The sequence below is a fragment of the Eretmochelys imbricata genome, chromosome 3, assembly GCF_965152235.1.
Source record: "Eretmochelys imbricata isolate rEreImb1 chromosome 3, rEreImb1.hap1, whole genome shotgun sequence".
Taxonomy (NCBI): domain Eukaryota; kingdom Metazoa; phylum Chordata; order Testudines; family Cheloniidae; genus Eretmochelys; species Eretmochelys imbricata.
Genome location: NC_135574.1, coordinates 121637722 through 121658359, shown reverse-complemented (window position 1 = coordinate 121658359; position 20638 = coordinate 121637722). Strand labels below are relative to the sequence as shown.

The 20638-nt window shown below is 40.8% G+C and overlaps 1 protein-coding gene across 2 annotated transcripts in view; it reads left to right on the top strand.

Moving 5' to 3' along the window:
* The window catches only part of AGPAT4 (1-acylglycerol-3-phosphate O-acyltransferase 4), a 122375-nt gene that overhangs the window by 52499 nt on the left and 49238 nt on the right, over positions 1-20638 (top strand). For both annotated transcript variants that reach the window (XM_077813303.1, XM_077813304.1), the window contains one exon: positions 16214-16383. In XM_077813303.1, coding sequence (XP_077669429.1) covers positions 16214-16383 — 170 coding nt within the window. The remainder of the gene's footprint in view (positions 1-16213; positions 16384-20638) is intronic.

Sequence of the window (20638 nt, the reverse complement as noted above, 5' to 3'; positions counted from 1 at the left end):
TTCTCATGTCAGAGGGGCATTTCATACAAAACAATACCATATACTTTTATTATTATAGGATTCTCTATTAGCATGCTGCTTCCTCCTAAAGAATCTCTGTATAGCGGCATCCAGTTCATAACACACACCTCTGCAGTACATTCATCTTTTTCTGAAAATTGCCTCCTATTGAGGAGGGAGCATACTTAACGTTTTTGGTTTCTTTTAAAGAAAATCTGTGGTGTGCATTCTTTGGGTGTCATAAGGCAACAATACTTTGTAATTTTAGGATAGGCCTCATGCTACTTGATGTGAAATTTGATAAGGGATGTTGCTTATTTGGAAAGAGACATAGGCCAGGAGTACAAAAAGTTGTGTATTTCTCTTTTCAATTTATAAAAAAAAATTTTCTATAACTTTTTTAATTTTCATCAGTTTGTCATGACATTTTTTAACATTCTTAATACCAATTAAGTTTCTCCATTTTCTACTGACACTAAACAGTCCTATATATAATTATATTCCTTTGAGTCTTAAAATATTTAATTCTTAGTTTCTCCTGTCTCTGTAATCCCCTTATATTCACCTCTTACACAGGGTGTATTTACAATGAACATGGGGAGGCGGGGGGAGGCCAGCATGAAAACGTTTTCCTGTTTAACACAGTTAAGGTTATTGTGTGGTGACTTCCTCAAGCTATATTGTTACTTCTGGGACAAGCCAATGCATTTAAAGGAAACCAATAGCTCTTCCTGCTAAGGCTAATGGAAGTGGCATGTCTGACTGGCTGCTCAGTTTAGCACTGAGTGGAAAGAGGACTCCATTACAATTATAACAGGCAAATACAATACAGTCCTGTTCTCCAGAAGGAGGCAGCATGCCTTCTGGTGCTGGCATGGTCTGTTTGTGATTAAACAGGATGCAGCCTTTAATCATTATGACCATATCAGATTGCAGTTCACCACATAACCCAAATGATACAGTTTGCTAGGGAAGCTGTTCAGTGCAGGTGCCTTTGAATGTAGGCATACCACATTGTGTCTCAGGTAATCATGCAGAAGGAACAGGCAGGTAGTGGTACCATGCATATTATTTCTGGAGCTGTTGCATTGTCCCATTGAGAATACAAAGTGGGAGGCTCATAAAGCCCTCTTGCAGGTTCTTTTAGCCTGAGCTGTAAAAGGTAACGGTTAGATGAATTAGTGGAGTCTCAACATGCGAACATCACTTGCTTTCGGGTTTTCCAAACACATTAGTGTCTCTCTCTTCTGGTTGCACTCATGTAAATTTTGGGGAGGAATTAATGGAATGCAGTCAGGTTAGGCAGATTTTTTTTTTTTTTTTTTTTAAACCAAGTGTCCTTACCTATGGTACAAAGAGTGGCTTACATTAAAAATGAAAGAAATATTACATCATTGTTTTTCACCACTTTTACTGTATATATTCTTTTGGCATTTCTTTTCAGTGAGGAAAAGAGACTGCTTTTTAAATATCTAGTCAATTTGAAGGTTTTATGTACTATGCACAAAGCTGCAACATTTAGGTTGCAATTGTTTAAAAGGATTTTTCTTTTTCTCTCTCTTTTTTTTTTTGTATGCATGAAAACCATTTCTATTGGTCTCAATTTGAAGCCAGTTCTGACCTGACAATGTCCATTTAAAGAAGAATTGGTAAAGATCACTGAGTTTGGGGTGGGGGACATGCTAAGAAATTAAAATAAACTCTGGACCACAGTTCTGGTCCCTGAGACATGTGCTGTAAGATGACAAGCCAAGAGTCTGGGAATCCAAGAAATCTAAATAAAAAGTGGGTGGTTGTGCTCTGAGCAGTGTTTTCAGAGTGGCAGAGGTGGAATGATTATTCTGCATTAGCTTAAATCACAATTAAATCCAGTGTAAACAGTGCAGGTGCTAAGATGCTTTAGTTTAAAATACTGTTGCTACAGCACAGTTCTTGTGATGAATCCCTAAAGCACAATATAACATGCTGTGCATGAGAAGCCAGATCATAATGCTGCCTTCTCTTGTCTCCCAAAAAGAAATTATTTGTAGCATTTCATTATATCAAGACTTGAGGATTTATTAGGAATACATACGATACATAGAAATGATGGCATGTCGGCAAACTAACATGGACCGTGAAAGGAAGCTTCTACTGCCCGCATTGTTCCTGTTCTACAGATTCATGGAAAACTGTGGTCTCTGTCTGCCAATCCTGCACATCTTACCTGTGCTGAATTCATTCCAGAGGAGAAATAATTTTCATTTTTCTCTCTCTCTAATCACACCTCCAAGATACTTACACTATTGCACATTCAGATAATGGGCGATAATCTGATTCTTTTAATCTCTCTGTTTTTATACTGGTTTAGATATACTTTTTAGAAACATAGGACTGGAAGGGACTTCCTAGGTTATCAAGGCAATCCCCTGCTATTGCACCCATTAATAAAGTTAAACCACCACACAAAAACCCAAACCACAAATTGTCGTATTACAGACTTCCCTGGGCTTTTATTCCCCTGCCACCCCCCCGCCCCCCGGTTCCATAATCAAACTATCACTCTCTTCCCATAGCCAGTCTCTGTTCCAGACTGCTTTCTATACCAATCCCTAGTCTCTGTTCTGCTCTCTATCCCCAATGCTTGTCTCCTAGCTGAATTGAACTATCACTTCCCCTCAGTCACTGAAGGGTCTGGTTGAGCGCCACTTGGGAGCAAGACAAGAAACTAGCTGCAGTGAAATTGTTTTCTTGGTTTGAGGTTTCAGAAGATGTGGAGAGAGGGGGAATGAATGGCTAGGAAATGGAACAGCTACTGTTCCTCCCTTGTTCAAACTAATTTCTGTTCAGTTTTGATTAAGCTGAGGAGGACAACCTACTTTTACACAAAAGCAATGAGTATTTTGTAAAATCAGGTGTGGTGATAAAGGCTAGTTTTAAAAAAAAAAAAACAAAAAAAACCTTGAAAATGCTGATTCCCACTTCCTGGAGTGTTTTGTTTTAAAGCACTAATGAAGCATTTTAAATATCAGCTCCATGTGGGAGGAGATGTTGAATGCGGTGTTGGCCAATAAGTATTGCATTCTTAGAGAAGCATTTCATGAGGCACGAAAACATAATCTCATGAGGGCATACCCTGATACCCTGGGCTTTTGCTCATAATAATGTAGGTAACGTAATGAACTACAAAAACTTATTATTGCAGCGTTAAGGTTGCACAGTCAAAATCATCAACCAGGAAATACAAACATTAAGGGTCCAATAACACCATTAGTTTGACCACAGTACACATTTTGTTTGTTCTGTGGTGTACACTTTAGAAGACCAGTTTTTCAAACTCTGGTCTATGGTCCACTAATGGATGGTGAAATTACTTGTAGATAACTGGCTGATCTCATGGTGCTGGCTCCAGCTGCTCAGGGGCATTAAATATGGCCTTGATACTTATATCTTCCTGTGAACACTTACTGTAGTTGCCACAGGGTCCCTGTGTAATCACAAATAGGGGTCTATTATCCAAGCAGTTGTGGGTGGGTCTGCAAAGCAATCTGTTTTGTCAACTTTCATTACTTTATTGTAAATCTTATTTGTCTTCTCTTAAAGAGCCAGCTCTAAGAGTCATGTCATTATGTGACAATCTCAGCTTTCATTTCAAACAAAAGAGTAAATTTCTAGCTCTCATAGTTAAGGCTCAGATTTTGTCATGGATATTTTTAGTAAAAATCACAGACTGGTCACAGGTGATAAACAAAAATTCATGGGAGCCCCTGACCATTCCGTGATTTTTACTAAAAATATCCCTGACAAAACGGGGAGGGAGGAGAGTCCAGCACCTACAGCAGCTGGGCTGCTGCAGGGTCCCTCTGCCTTCCCTCTGCTGCCCACCACAGATGGGCAGCTGTGGGGAGCCCAGCTGCCCACAGCGAGTGGGAGCTTTGGGGGACCCCCAGGGAGCTCCGGGGTCCCCTGCTGCCCAGTGGCTAGAAACTGGTGGGGGCTTCTGGTAGCAGCAGCTGAGAGCTACAGGGCTACTTGCTGACAGCAGTCTGACCCCAGGGCAGAAAATGTCATGGAGGTCTCTGGAAGTCATGGATTCCGTGACCTCTGTGACATAATCGTAACCCTACTCATAGTTGCAGAAAAATGCTTGAAAACATGAATCCTAAAACCTCCAAAACCAGATGGCAAATACATTTAAAAATATATATATATATTTTTTCTGAAAGCTCATAATTTTTATGCCAATCTCATGACTTTTTAGGGCCTGATTTATGATTTTTTGAATACTTGGGATCTGCAACACTGTCATCTCTCCATTAAGATAAGTCCACACTGTGAAAATGTTTGAGAGCTTCTGTTTTAGGACTTAAACAATATTAAATTACGCTACACAGTGACCAGAAAAACACAAACTGGAACTACCACGTATGTACCGTGTGGTCAGGTTAACATTGCTGTTGAAACCCTAACTTCTGCATGTCTTGGGCTATAAGTTTTTACACACAGCTCTGGGTTGAGTGATGCAGAGCATTGCCATCTTAGGAGGAGCCCCAGGAGAGAGTGCTCTGAAACCTCTGGGTTGGATTGTTCTTTACCAAGTTCCAGTGAGGCTTGCCTTTGTGTTATAATATAAATGAGGAGAAAGTAGTATTGGCTCTTTTATGTAGCTGGATGGGTGAAAATCAACCAGCGAGACTTGCTGAGCAGTGCCATCAAATACTGTGTTCTTCTTTGAGTGATGTCCCCAGGGATGCTCCACTGCAGGTCTGGCAGTGCCTTTCTGGCTGGAGTCTGAGATTTCCAGTAGCAGTGCCCGTTGGACCGCACATGCACACCTCCCCTCCCCCCGCGCTGTGCGCAGGTAGTATAAATAGCGCTGAGTAGTCCCACCACCCTCAGTTCCTTCTCTACCACCTGCAGTGTGGAACGGAACAGTTAGCAGAGCCCACTTTGTTATTTAGATAGACTCTTACCTGTTTTCCTCCTCTCGTAGTTAGTTAGCCGCTTCATTTTCTTTTCTTCTCCTTCATCCTTTAAAAAAAAAAAAAGGAAAAATTAGGTTTTTTTTTTGTTTTCCCTAATTCCCATCAGGGAAGCTACTCCCTCACCCTTATGCCTGGCTCCTCCGGGTTTAAGAAGTGTGTGTTGTGCAGGCTGCATTCTCTATAATGGATGGCCACACACGGTGTATCCATTGACTGGGAGAGGGACATGTTTCCCAGAAGTGTTCCTGCTTTCTGGGCTTAAAGTCAAGAGCAAGGAAAGACGGGGACCTTAAACTCAAACTATTCCTTATGGAAAGTCCCTGCGACCAGCGTCGGACCCCGGTGCTTACTTGTCACCGGAGAGACCCTCACGCTCAAAAGGTCATCTGCCGACCCTCCCTCCCCTTGTCCAAGTAAGGGAAGATCATCCTCTGACCAGGCTGATGCCAAGAAGAGAGCGGTCCCTCCCTCAGCTCCTGAGGCGCAAACTGCAGGAATGCCGTCTCTGGCTAAAGCAGTGGTGCTAACGGCTTCTGACAAGAGACATGAGGCTGCTCCTAGACCAGTGGTTCTCAACCTATTTACCATTGTGGGCTGCACCCAATGCTACCTGTATGGCCCTGAGGATGTCACATGGGCCACAGCTCTGTGCTGATTGGGCCCTAAGTGGCCTATGGGCCACCGGTTGAGAACTACTGTCCTAGACTGACAACCTCAGCACCTGAAAGTAAGTCTAAGGACTGTGCCAGGGCGAAGCAGCAGTTATCGCACCACCTCCTGTTGTGGGTGACCGAAGTGAGCCCTTTATCTCCTCGGCAGCTCCGGGTCCATTTCTGGCACCAAGGATGCAGTTGGTACTGGCAAAACAGCTGGCTCCAGTGAAGCCCTCGGCCCCGATGCTGCACACAGCACTGAAGCTCTCCGCTCCGAGAGAGACTCTCTAGCAGGATTACAAACTCCTACTAAAGGTACGACTCCGAAAAGCTCTCTGGCACCATCTGCTGACTTTTCCATATCACAGCTTGGCACTGTGCTCAACGCAGGCACTGAAGAGAGATCACCCACAGGAATTCACACAGCTGTATCTGACACTCCGGATTCTCCACTCCTCAGACAGGAGGTGTCCCAAGTCTCACCCACTTCTCAATCAACACACTCTTCGTGCTCTCCCACAGGGACAGCACCTCCTTTCCTTAGTCCCTTGTCCTCATCGACATCACTATCAACTCGCTTGCCCCATCAATATCAGGACAATTGACATCAACTTACCAGCCTTACCCTGCTGCACTTAAGGGCACCCAGTCTTTTCAGGGCCCACCATGGATGCAACCATATATTCCCCCCCACACACCATTGGCCATATTGGGGCCCCTGGGCCATGTATAGGGCACAATTTGGTAATCCCCCATCGCTGCAAACACGCGGTCTCCATCAATCCCCTCCTCAACAATCTCTCGACCTCCAGAACCACAGCCACCACTGGGGGAGGAACTGGAAGGAGAGCAGGATGAAGAGGTATCTCCAGTCCTCCCATTTCCTTCATCTTCACCTGATTTGAAGTAGTCATGCTGCCACCTCCCACAATGGCTGATGATTTTTGTCACTTTCAGGAGTTGTTCCTTGACCACCTCAAGTGGAATGTTTAGGGAGTCAGCCACTCTAAGAAACAACAACACAAACTGATTGACATTCTCCATACCTCCTCAACAACAAAAATTGCCCTACCTATTAACAGTATACTACTTGAACCTGCAAACCTTCTTTGTCAGACTCCAGCCTCTGTCTTCCCCTACGTGCAAATGGGCAGACAGGAAATATTATGTACCCGCAAAAAATGCGGAGTTTTTATTTTCACATCCTGCCCTGAATTCCCTCATGGTGAATGCGGTGCGAGAGAAGGGCCATCAATGCCAATCCCAATCCGAAGATGCTCCACACGTGGGGCACCATTTAGTCTAGGGCCGGCCCTGGTGTCAATATGGTACTCTAAGAGTAGCTGCCCTCTGAGTCAGTGTCAGAACTGAGTACAGTGGGTGAGCTCAAATAGAAATTGAGTGGAATAATTCCCAAACTTTCACTTACTAATTGGCTTTCAAGGCACATGCCACAGAGTAGCTGCTCCTTCACAAAATGTGTGCAGTATATTACACACATAGGAATTCTATATTGTTAGGGGCATGGAGAAGGAGTTAGAAAGGTCAAGCTAAATAAAAAGGCCAACATTACTTTATCTGCTAAAATCAAGAGGGAGTGGTGGGGATACTGCTTCAGATCAAACTGCTTTGAATGTCTTCTACAGAATCAGAGAAAGGAGGCTGTAATGCCACAGAAGCAGCACTTCACCATCCTACCCTCCCACCACTTGGATCTTCTGGGTTTCCTTTTCCGTTCTGCCCACAGATGATGGGTCCCAAGTAACTTGTTTTCAATGTCCCATGTAAAATTTTAAATAAAACTTGGGTGGGGGAAGGGTGGAATCTACAGAGAACAAACTCTCTAGAATTGTACGTGGGTATTTCTCTGAAAGTAACCATGTTATTCTCAGTATTTCATGAGGTGTCACTATCTCTTATGGAAAGAGACAAGTAAAACAAAGATGACCACTTGAAAGAGGAACTCCTTAATTAATTTTCTCTTCAGTTACCACTTGTGCCCCTTTCTGTGCTACCTACTTTTAGGCCTTGAGATCAACTGTTTCTTTGCGCATATTTTTCTGCACATCCTATTTAGCAGTCCCTTTGGAGTGTGGACCTCAGACAATGCCTATTTATCTCATTTCAAAGGTCTTCGTCGCTGACCCAGTGTGTATTACTTCTAGGAATCCAGTTTATGTTTTTAGAGTAAAAATATGAGCCACCAGCTTGAAGCAGTCACAGTATCAACAAGAATCTTAACCTCACACACAGAGAGAGAACAGTTTTCTGTCTGTTTTTAAAACTGGTTCTCAAAAAAATAAGAGCCCAAAATATGAAACCGGGTCAGCTCCACAGCTGGTGTAAGTCCATTGGCGTCAGTAGAGCTATGCTGATTTATCCTGGTTGAAGATCAGGACCAGATTCTCTGTTATATTGGGTCCCATGTACCACTCAGACAGCATAAAAGGAATGGATTCTGACTGTGGCTGGGTGGCTGTTTCCCCACCCAGCAGGATCCCTGGGCTACTCTCCTGGAAGGTAGGTTGGTGGGCTTCCCTAGCAGCTTCCCTAGCATTCAGAGACTTTTTCAGTATGTCTACACTGCACACTCTATACGGCGGCATGTAGAGTATGTATGCTGCACACCCCTAGCATGGGTATGAATACCAGGGTACACAGTGAGACACTGCTTAGGCGAGTAAAGACATGCCTGAACTCTGTGGATATGTACTCTACATGGCTCTGTGCATGCCCAAGCAGTGCTTTCCCCATCTATACTGCTGTTTTTAGTAGTGTCATGTGCTGCTGCTGGAGCCTTTCCCCACACAGCCTGCTTTCCACTGCGGCGTGCAGCTACATGTAGCCTATAAGTCACCACCAATGATGTGCAATGTAGTTGTAGCCTTTCTCTCCATTCCGCTATGGAACAAAATCTTTTTCAAAAATCTCCGACGTTTTCGTGGAACAGAAATCCCATTCCAGCTCAGCTCTAATTATTAATGTACATAAGCACAACCTTAGAGCCTGAAACCCAGGGCTGCCTTCATATTCGTATTGCTGATCCTATGGTGTGGAATCTCCTTCCCTGTTTTCTGTGCCATGTATTCATATCCTGAGGAATTAACATAGTACTAGGCTTTATGAATGGCTCTTGCTACAGCCTTGTCTGCTAGTTTTGCCTTGTTTTTAATTTTTGTTGCAGTGTAAGTGTGTGGTAACTTCTGCTTTAGCAACAAACCCATGGATAAACCAAATTAAAACTGTCCTCTTTCTGGGTGTCTTCTTAGTACTCATGTTAGATTAAATGAAGCGCTATGTAAAGGAAAGAAGTGTTGCTGAGTTTTAGAACAGGCCATGTGTTTGCAAAATCTGCAATTATAACATTTTTAAAAGTTGAATACGCTACTAAGATGGATTGCATACCCATCATTTTCCCCTTTCATTATTGAAAACAATTTCATATGGTTAACCTAATACGTAAGTATTTCTGTGACTTATCAAGCATGTCTCATGGAACAGAAGTCTTTACTAAAGGTAATCTACACATACAATACAGTTCTAAATTATTTTAATAGGACCATCTTTTTAAAATGCATTTCTTTGAAATAGGAAATAGCAAGCATAAATAGACTGATTTCCCCCCACCCCTTTAAAAAAAATTAAGTGAAATTAGTTCTGGGTAAAGCTGTCCTGGAGACTTTTAAAAAATGTAGGAATGTGAGCTGGGTAGGATTGAAATACTACACGTCAAGGGGCCAAGAATCTTTATACAAATTAGTTACTACCCTTTGGATCAGTGCAATGAAGTGCTAGAGAAAACAGAAATAGCATCTGTCTGTCATGAATGTCATGCTTGTCACTCTACTATCAGAATTTTGTAAAGATTATCACGAGCATAGTGTAAAGATCCTCTTGTGTTCTGATTTCCTTCCTCCTTCCCCAGAGACAAAGGGATTTCTTTTCTTTTCTTCTTTTTTCTACCTTTTCTCCTTCCTTCCTTCCTTTGCTGTTCATGTCAGGGTGGAGGTGGGAACGTTTTAGGTTAGGAACCACAGTGAAAGCTGGAAATTTGAATTTTGCCAAGATCGATTGGAGTATTCAGGAACTGAGTGGAAAAAAGCACAAGGGTTTTACAGAAGCTGTTTGTTGGAAGAGGATGTTTATAACAATATGTGTTAGAGACAGCTATGAGGAATAATATTTCAGGTTTAATTTTGTCCAACGAAGAAAGAGTAAGTGAAGTAGATATTAGGTTAATCTGAGATCACCGCATAGTAAACGTCTAAATTTCAGTCATTGTAGGAATTTTAGATACAAATAAAAGCATATTGAATTTGAGAGAGGTTCAGTTTTATAAAATGTTGAATATACTTTGGGCTCAATTGTGTAGTCCTATTTACATAGTCAGTGCTATTTATTTTACTGTAATTTAGTGTAATAAAAAACATGTATCTATATCTGTCTATCTCTATGTATACACACACGCGCGCACACACGGGGTGTGTGTGTGTGTGTGTGTGTGTGTGTATATATATATATAACCAATTATTTAAAATTACAAACTCCAATGTGCAGTTGTCAGTTCGCCTCTGTCACCAAACAGTGGCTCTCTGAAATCAGACTGACTGCTTGATTCAGTAAAAACTGCAGGATTCAGCCCTGAATGAATTTGATTGGTTATATTTATTAACAGGTGTGGTATTCTTTATATGAACACCGGCTAAAGGATGAAGAGTTTTTGGAGTTGGCTCAGGGGACATGTATATCACTTACACAAAATTAAATATCAAATTTTAAAATAATTCATAGAATCCTAGAATATCAGGCCTGGAAGGGGCCTCAGGAGGTCACCTAGCCCAACCCCCTATAAGTTTTTAAGTTGTGAGCACAACTAGAACTCTAAAAGCATTACAGGGACACTGACTGCAGCACTGGTATAATTTTATAAGATAATATGTAGAGGGCCTGATTCTCTGTTGCCTTACATATTTTATAGTCACTTACCCTAGTGCGCAGTGGGTGCAAAATGCTCCGAAATCCTATTACGCTTGCTTTGTACTGGTGTAAGTGATTGACTGTGCAGGGGAAGAACAACAGAGAATAAAGCCTAGGGAACGTAAAGGGTTTCCAAAGAACAAAAGGAAAAATGAAGATCAGAGATGGGTATTTCAGTAGAAAATTTCAACTTTTCGGTTTAAAGAAATCAAAATTTGGCATATTCCTATTCTGAAATGCTACCATGATGCCTCATGGGAGTTGTAGTTTGGATGCTTCATACACCCATTTTCTTCTATAGACCTGGCTTCCTTGTCAGACTGCATTTCCTGTGACCTATCCAGCTCTTGCCTTTTGTGGAGGGAAGGTGGTGCATCATGGGAGATGTAGTCGGGGGGGACCCCAGCCTATAGAGCAGAATGGGGACATGAAGCAACAAACTCAAACTCTTGAGGCACTGTGGCAGCATATCCTATCTGAAATATTTTGGATTTGGGGCATTTGATTCTTTTTATTAAGAAGTGTAAATTTTCTGTGGAAAGCAGAAACTTTTTGTTGGAAAGACCTTGTAAAACAATTTAGTCTGAAAATTTTCAATTGGCGCTAGCTGTGCACTTGAGAAAAAGTTGATGTGTGGTTTACAGCATGGCTGACTTGCAAAAAGAATGCTTAATTGAAGGGGAGGGTTACAGCTAATTTGCACTGGTCAGCAGCAGTGCAGAGGAGGTGGGCAGAGTGAGTGTGTGTGTGTGTGTGTGTGAATGACCTTGTTCTGTTGAGCTGCCACAGCAAGTTGCCAAATAATAAATTACTATAGCAGTCTGTGGGAGTAAGCTGGTAGCATGATAGTTTATTGAAAACTGGCACTAGGGAGTGTCACATGACACTCACAAAGAGAAAAAGGTCTAGAGGAATTTAAAAAAAGGAGTGGGAAGAATAAGGGGGGGGGGGAATGTTAAGAACTTCAGAGACTGCTTTTTTTGCATTTAATAAAAAAGCATACAGTGTTACTGTGGGGCATGTTTTCTGCAGCAGCTGAACAAGTATGTCAATTATAAATAACTAGGCAAACAGGAGGCAAAAGGTTTAATCCTGCAGTATTTTCTCAGGCAAAAATCATACAGGATCACACCAAGGTAGCACAAATGGAGTCTTTCTGCTATGGAATGTATTTGAGGTTGAAAACATGTAATTAAAATGCTACATGCATGTGAAGTACCTGTATAATGAATGTCCTGATGTATTATTAGCTCAGTTCAGATTCTTTAAAAAAAAAAGAAAGTGACATTTGGAATAAAACAGGATGACCTTCATTAAAAGGTTCTCATCTAGATAAAGTGTAGTTTGTTTGGAGAAGTCGTACACAATTATCTGTTCCCTTGAACTTCTTAAATGATTTAAGTGATGAATTGGGTAGCAAAAGAGGATAAGGGAATGAATTAACAGATTTCCCCCCCCCTTCCTCAACTGTATATAAAGCTGAGCAAAACCCCAACCCCCCCCCCCCAAATTTCCTTCCTCTCTGTGATCCTTATTGTTCTGCCCCTGCTACATAGTCTTAGAGATGCTATCAAAAATTACTCAGGCTTTAGTTTCAGTACTTTTTTAAATGTTTTTTTTTTAATTTGAGGAAAAAGCTAATAGAAAAATGTAAACTACAGGAGATGTAGGATTTCAAATTATAATAAAGAATTGTTTCTCATAGGGAATTTCTTAGCGGATCATTTCTGGAGGCTTACCCGCATTTATTTTACTCATTTGTGTATCTTCATAGCATTCTCTCTCAAATGAAATACTTTGGTCCTTGTTAGAAACTGATGCTTTCCGAAACAGTGACATTTAGAAGCATTTTTTCATTAACATGGCTCAGACCTACCCTGCAATGATAACCGCCACCTCTAACCATTGCAACAAAAGTTAGCAGGACGTTTCCTTGTCCTTTTCTGACAGAGAAATAGTTATTTGCTGTGATTATGAGTAAGCAGGAAACATTGGGAAGTCACTAGTAAACTGTATAAGACACTAACTAGTCTTACCATGTTAAGATACTGCTGTCTGGATGGAGGATCCTATTAATCTGAGTTTAACATTAGCACATATAACGTGGCCTTTCTCCCCCCAGAACGATGTCATCCCAAAGTTTCAGGCAATTAATTACCAAAGGATTACTGAAAAAAGGAATATATTTGTTCTTGGCTATTCCCAGTTGTCTTGGTTTAGAAAACTAAACTGAAAAGATTTCAAAAGTGTTTCAAAGGCTGGCCTGGCTCCAATTTTTGCCTGAAGCTGGGACTGGACGACAGGGATGGATCGCTCGATAAAGTGTCCTGTTCTGTTCATTTCCGCTGAAGCACCTGGCATTAGCCTCTGTCAGAAGACAGGATACTGGGCTAGATGGATCATTGGTCTGACCCAGTATGGTCATTCTTGTGTTCTTATTGTATACTAGTGTGGTTTTAATTAATTTTTTTAATTGATCCAATTTTTCTCCTTTGTTTCCAAGACAACCACTCCACACTGTTCTTGGCAAGCGTTCTTAGCTCTAGCATCTGTCCCTGAGAAAAAACACCAACACGGGACCTAATCTAGCTCTCACTGAAGTCAACAAGGGTTTTGTCTTTGTGTTGCCAGTACCAAGCACTCAAAAATGAAACTATAAAAATAGATAAATGTTGGGGTTTTTATTTGCCTTCTAGTTTCTGAGACGTTAGGGTGCACTCAGGTCACATTTTCAAGCTTTTTTCCACACCCAGGAGAGCTAGAAACTTTTATAAATGAATGTCAAGATTCTCATGCAATCTTGTGAATCCAGCATCTTGGGCTTAAAACAGAACACCAGATATTGAGACCCATGATACAACTGATAGTAGGCAACACTGCAATGACTTAAGTGCAAGCAACGTTGGACTAATAGATGGAAGCAACCTAGAAGCAAATAGCTGTCCCTTTTATTTACAGCCAAACTCTAGTCTTCACTTCGGATGCTTGCAAGTGTATGAAAGCAATGCCAGTATCTGTCTCTGGGCCAAATTCCAAGCAGATGTGTATATGATGATCAGCACAACTCACTCATTATGTTGATGTTGTAATCTGTGTTGATGTGAACTAGGTACCTTTTATAGCGTGCCAGCAGGGTCTGTGCAGGGCAGGTAAAGCCCAGCATGTTTGTGTGGTTTAAAAATCTCACACCTCTAGTGTACTTTGGCATCATATAGACAAGCCCCAAATGTAAAGGTGTCTAAATTCATGTAATGGGGTTGAATTGACATTTCCCATGCCTCTGACTATGACCCTCTTTCTCTAACTACATCTTTACCTATGCACTCTGAGGCCAGGAGTAAAATTTTCAGAAGTACCTAAATCCCATTATCAAAAGTAAATTAAGCACTAATGAGTCTGTCTCATTGGAAGTCAGTGGAACTTAGGCACTTTTCAAAACGGGATTCAAGTGTTTTTGAAAATTTTACCATAGGCCGATAGTAGAAAACTCGCACTAGTGTCACTAAATTGATATAAAATGACTTCATTTGTACCAGTGCAAATCCTTAAGATGAACGTACTTCACTTTAAATCACACTTAAACTGCTTTAGTTTAATGTGGTTTCAAAACCTGCTCCTAATAGAAGTGTTCTTCTTGAGAATGAAACCAATTGTTTGCACTTAAACATTTCCACAAAGAGTTTGCAACCCAAACATTGTAGGGTTAGGCCTCTCCATGGGCACCAGAGTAACTAACTGTAAACCAAAGTGAAATTGACTCATCTATTTTCATCGTCCAGGCTGAGAGAAGTTCAGAAAGTAAACAAATATCGTAAGTGGGGAATAACCAATTAAACAATTACTTTTTTTTTGTTTTAATAACATATGTTAGTGAAGTAGGAAAGGATTTTTTTTCAAATAAATGATTTATAAACGGACAGTGTCCATTTAAATTTCACTTCCTCATCATTTCCCTTCATTTACACCATCCCATGCTATTGACTTGTCCATCTAGGGCCTGATCCAACTCCCATCAAATCCAGAGGGAGCCTTTCCATTTAGTACAGCAGAAGGTGGATTGGGTCCCTAATTCTGATCCAATTACATGGAGCGGGGTCTTCTGAGAAAGCTGCTGTTTGAGTAGCAAAGTGTGCAGCCTTAGACAAAGCTGGCAACAGAGTGTGGTTCTATGAAATGGGCACCCTGCCATAGAATGAGCCTTCCCAACTGACAGCTGTTCCAGTGTGTAACATACTTGATGTGCAGCTGCTAACATAATAGCTGACTGGCCCCTCCCTCCTCAGTATTAGCCCTGTTGGAAGGAGTGCCTCCTGTCTGTCAGCAGTAGGAAGGGCCATATTCAGAGAGGGTGCTCTGGCCCAGCAGAGAGTGGGGTCAATGCTGCTACTGCCGCCTGGTTTGGACGAGTGCTTGCAGTGACAATCGTCACTGCTCATTTCACTCACATCAGTCTTTTGGGCTGGGCCTCAAGTGCCCATATTAACCCAAGGGGAAAACATTGTGGCTTTGATCCCACCTGTCTGCCTCTCTGCCCAGCACTCTTGATTTGGCTGCCTGACCAGGAGGATAAACCTCTTGGTGAGTATACAGAAGTCACCTGTTACCAGACAAACTACTGTTGTGTATTTATAGGGATATGATCTGGGGAGTGGGTATTCATCCTTCTCTTCTTCGTATCTGAAGAGGCAGAGGGTCAGGAGGTGGTTATCATGAGTGGTAATAATGGATGGTACCTTATGAACACCCTAGTACAAAATAATTGAATATGCAATTATATTTTTTTCATATTGCAGATGAGATTAAGAGCCCTAGAGTCTAAGCCTGATCTAGCAAGATTCTGAACACCCCCAGAAGGCGGCTGAGATCAGGCCCTATGTGCTATAGGTAGACTTGGCCAAATGTGATTTATTTTTTTATTTTTATTTTTGTTTACAATTTTGATGGGTAATATTTAAATTTTTACAGTTGTGGGAAATTATTGGAGGGGAGGGTCAGATGATGACTGGTTTAGACGATATTTAATGACAGTAGATATTTGAGATTCAAAAAGTTAAAGCTTTATAACCATTAAAGTGCAAATTGTCAAATCACATGTCAAAATATACAAAGTAAATATCCTTAAATCAAACTGTTAAGTTCTCTTCAGCATTTTTCTTTGCATATCTGTAAATTTTGTTATTGATGGAAATGTTGTTTTTTTAATTGGGTTGTGTGTGTACAGTGAAATTGACATTTACTGGCATTTACCGATAAAAAATCTAATCCTTCCAAGCCTAACTATAGGTTGTTGGTTAACCTCAGCCTTCAGAGTTGCTAGAGTGCTGGCAAGATCTCCCACAAAATGGAAGCAGATTCCTGCGTTCCTTTCAAAAGCTTTTTTTAAAAGAACTTGGGCACTGTAGAAAGTATTGTTCTACTTATCTTCCATCTAACCCTGTACCCCCACTCTCTGCCCAACTGCATGAGTGTGTGACTGATGTTTGCAGATTCAACCTAGATGAGCTGCAGTGATTTCTTTTGCTACATCCCGTAAAAGGCAAGTGATGCTTTCGGCGCGTGAGTGATTTGTGAGTGCACATGTAATTTATATATTCATTTATTTGTTGTTGTTTGTTCCAGAGATGGTGATGTTGCTGGAATGGTGGTCAGGCACTGATTGCACCCTCTACACTGACCCAGAGAATTACCACAAGTACGGGAAAGAGAATGCCATCGTAATCCTTAATCACAACTATGAAATCGACTTTCTCTGTGGTTGGAACTTTTGTGAAAGATTTGGGGTTTTAGGGGTGAGTTCTGATTAGCATTTAAACCAATTAAATTTCACCTTTAACTTGTACAGAAAACATTCATATTTTAGTAAATAACCAGATTTGTGTGCAAATTTCATACAGCTCTTTTCAGGCATTACTTGATCTTAGTGTTTTCCCCCCTCCATCTTGCTGTCTTTCCTAGTTTGGAAAGATTTCCATTGGAGGAGAGATTGACCGGGTTAGGACTATCCAGAGGAAAGATGAATAAAAGGTGATATGATGATGGTATACAGAAGAATGAATGAATGGTGTGGAGCGGGTCACTTAGGCATCCAAAAAAAGGCACCGTTTAAACTAATAAAAGGAAATATTTTTAATGTAGAACTTAATCTGTAGAACTCATTGCTACCATATTTCATTGAGCTCAACGATTCAGTAAGATTTTTAAAAAGACTAAACATTTTTATATGGTTAAGATATCCACAATTATTACTACATGGGATATTAACCTTCGTGATTCAGGCCAGAAGCCAACCACTTAAAGTATGTCTTCACTGCAGAATTAACTTGAGTGGTCAGCACATGAGTCTGGGTCAGCTTAGCTTCGCCTGGATGTGAGCAGCTCCACTGCAAAGCCATCCTCAAATTACTGTGTCCTCACTGGTGCTGCACTCCCCTGTCATTCACTAGGATTTTGGGGGGCAGTTCCCATGGTTCTTTGTGTTGATGTAAACCGAAGTGCTCTGCAATTCTTCCCCAGTGAATTGTAGGAGATTTTGTCTGTCCTGAACACACACAAGGGCATTGTGGGAAGACGCTGGAGGACTATTAGCATTTGAGACATTTAGCTTGCGTCCTCACTGCAAAGTGGGTGGGTTACCAGCATGAGTGAAACCCCGATTCAGTGTTTAGCCTACAGTCCAAGATGGCCAGCTAGCCCAAACAGAAAACCTCTCCAAATTCAGAGAGCATTTGGTTTGTTTGTGGTGGGAGGAGATTAAGGGCAACATCTGAGTCAGAAATTGAGTTAACTCTGCAGTGAAGATGTACCCTAACAGCTAGGGGTTAGGAAGATAGCATCTATCTCCCCCCACCCTCTGCCTCCCATAAGCATGTTACAGTAGTCCATTACATTTATCTTATATCCTCCTCTTAAGCATTTGCTACTGACCACTGTCCAAACCTCGACACTAGAATGGACTAGTGTTCGTCTGACATTTCCTTTGTGCTGGAGTATGGGAGATGGGGTTTCCATATTTTCTCACCTCAGTGTTATTCCCTATGTTCTGAGCCTCTGTGGGGCTTTACAGGCAACAGCACAAATCTTGTAAAATTATGATAAAGGGACCTAATAATAAAAATGCCCTTGTCACACTCAGAGGCAGGAAAAAATGGGGAAAATTATTACCAAAACTCCTCAGACTGTGCATTTTACTGAATCAGCTATAAGCTTCTTGCTGCTCTGGAAGAGTTTTTTATAACCTTTTCATCATGCTTGGGACTTGCTGTGTTCTCAAGGAAGGTAATGGATGTAAGAAACCGTAGAAGAAAATTGTCACTTTATATATATATATATATATATTTGTCACTTATATATATATATATATATATATATAGTACAGGGAACCTTAAAAAAAATGAAAAGAAAAGGTTAGAACAATTTAACAGATAAATATCTGCGAAACAGTGGAGATAAGGCATTTCTACCCCTATTGATTGGAACTCAGGAGATCTGGGCTCTATTTCTGGCTCTGACACTGGCCTGCTAGGTGACAATGGGTTTCATGTTCTCTGTGTATATAAATCTCCCCACTGTATTTTCCACTGAATGCATCCGATGAAGTGAGCTGTAGCTCACAAAAGCTTATGCTCAAATAAATTTGTTAGTCTCTAAGGTACCACAGTCCTCCTTTTCTTTTTGTATAATATGTGGTGATGGTGGTGTAGTCCGAATGCCAGTGGACTGTCTGCCTCAGCAAAGCATCAAGTTTGGACTGGTGTACATTATCCATTGAGCAATTCATAATATTGGCTGCAAAATAAATATATTTCAAAAAAGGGGGGGTAGTCATAATTTTATTGAGGTTGATCATCTGGGAGAAAATTCTTCGGTACAGAACCATCATTTTAAATTAATTTAATTTTAATTTTCTTATTTTAAAAAAAACAACACCCTATGGCGTGCAGATGAGTCAGATAATTCTTCTTAGCCCTGGTTAATTGTTCTAAATCTCTGCACATGGCAATAAAAATGAAACATGAGGAAGTTACTTTTTGAACAGTTGTGATGACTTTCAAAGGCATTGAGCATAATTCTAGACTCAGACATGGGGCTAGGTACTTTTTTGTGTTACCAGGTCACTGTCCAGTAGCGACCCATGTCTCACATGAATGTTAATTGCTCATTTTTTTTGAGAGCACTCACTTTTTATTTATAAAAGCGAATTCAGGAAATAAAAGTGGGATTTGTGCAAGCAAGTTTGTGCAAGTTTTGTCACTCAGATCTCTGTGTGTGTGTGTGTGTGTGTGTGTGTGTGTGTGTGTGTGTGAGAGAGAGAGAGAGAGAAAATATGATTGCAGCATTAACTTTGAAGAATTACTGAATTCAGGAAAGTAAAGCCTTATAAATTAAACATACTTAAGGTTCTATGAGGACTGCTGTGGGAGCTAAGGAAATGCCCCCTCAGGTCCATTCTAGTACCCTCAGATTGTTTTAGATTTGGGGAAATATATTTCAAAAACAGAGCACTCCCAAATCCAACAATCAGATCATCAAAACATTTCACAGCAAATAATTTATCAGTCAGATTTAGCCTATTTGCTACTAGCAGTTTGAAGTTATGAAACAAATTGTTGTTGGCTCTTTAAGTGGTTTAGTTTTCTGTCAGTATGTGGTGTTCACGGTTTAAGCTGTGTTGGTTAGCTAGCTGGGACTACACAGATAAGTAACGAGGGGTTTTCTTTAAGTGGATAAGTATGCAAACGCTTGCACAAATCTAAAATTCAGTTGTTGTGGTTACTCATATGTATATGTAAAATTGAAATTTGCTTTCTGCAGCCATTCATACAAGTGGAACTTGATCACACAGGTGTTTGTAACTAAACACACAAGTGCATACACAACCAAAGCTAATTCATTTCCGAGCTGGATTGAGTATATGAAGAAATATATCCTTTCTGTTATCATCCAGCTTTAATCCCTGCAGGCATCCTGGTAATCACATATGCGATTGTCATATAGTTCTGGAGCCTTAAAATCCCTCCTTTTCTGCAGGAAGGCAATATCTTATGTGCAGTCACCCAGTGGTGGTCAATGGAATTTCTCTTGCAGGGAAGGTGAAATTTAAAGGCTACAGAAGAGGATTAGTATGTTACAAAGAAACAGTTCATTAAAAGGAGCGATAATGGGATAAAATAAATTCTGTGGAGGCATGCTTTCCTCCATTCTTCTGCATGTTATATATGCACAGAGCAGGTTCTAGTTCTATATACTGGGAGAAAGGAGGGGATAATTTGTCTATTACAAGTCTAATTTATTCCTCCCACAAGAGAACAGTCTTGCTAATGTATCTCATTGAAAAGCTTCCTTCCTGTAGTTAGTTCTCTGTAATTAGAGAGTTCCTTCTACACTTAATGCAGACTTCTGGCACAAAATAGCATAAGATGCTTTAGTTTCTCTTCATATGCATCTAAGAGAGATTATCCACTTCAGTGCGAAAACGAAGTTTTGGGGGAAGCCGTTGGCAGAAGAAAACAAGAAACAAATCCAATATTGCCTTGAGTATTCGCATACTGGGCAGAATTCAAGTGTCCAAATTGCCTCTGCATACGTTCCTTATCTCTAGCATAGATATTCACTTAAATACTTTTAAACCATCATTCCAGCATGTCATTTTCTATTTAATCAAAAATGGGGGAGAATAGAGAATTTACCACCGCATGTAACTGTCAGAGTTTTTGCATATGCTAAGACAGCATAATTAAACAGTAGATGGTGACAAGAAATGGTTAGAACCTTTATTGTGCTTTGGAGGCATAACCTATGTAGACTCAGATTACCGCCAGAAGGGATCATGAGATCATCGACTTTGACCTTTTGCATAACGCAGAATTTCACCGTTACCCTTGTATTCAATTGTCGTTGAAGCTGTGCTGCAGTGGCCCTGTTGCAGGTCAATCTTATCTTTTCTGCTTTTCGGTACAGTACATATTGACTATTACCGGTGTATTACAAGACAAAGATTGTTCCCTCTTTTGGGCAACATGTTTGCCTACCTCAAGGGTGGTCAAC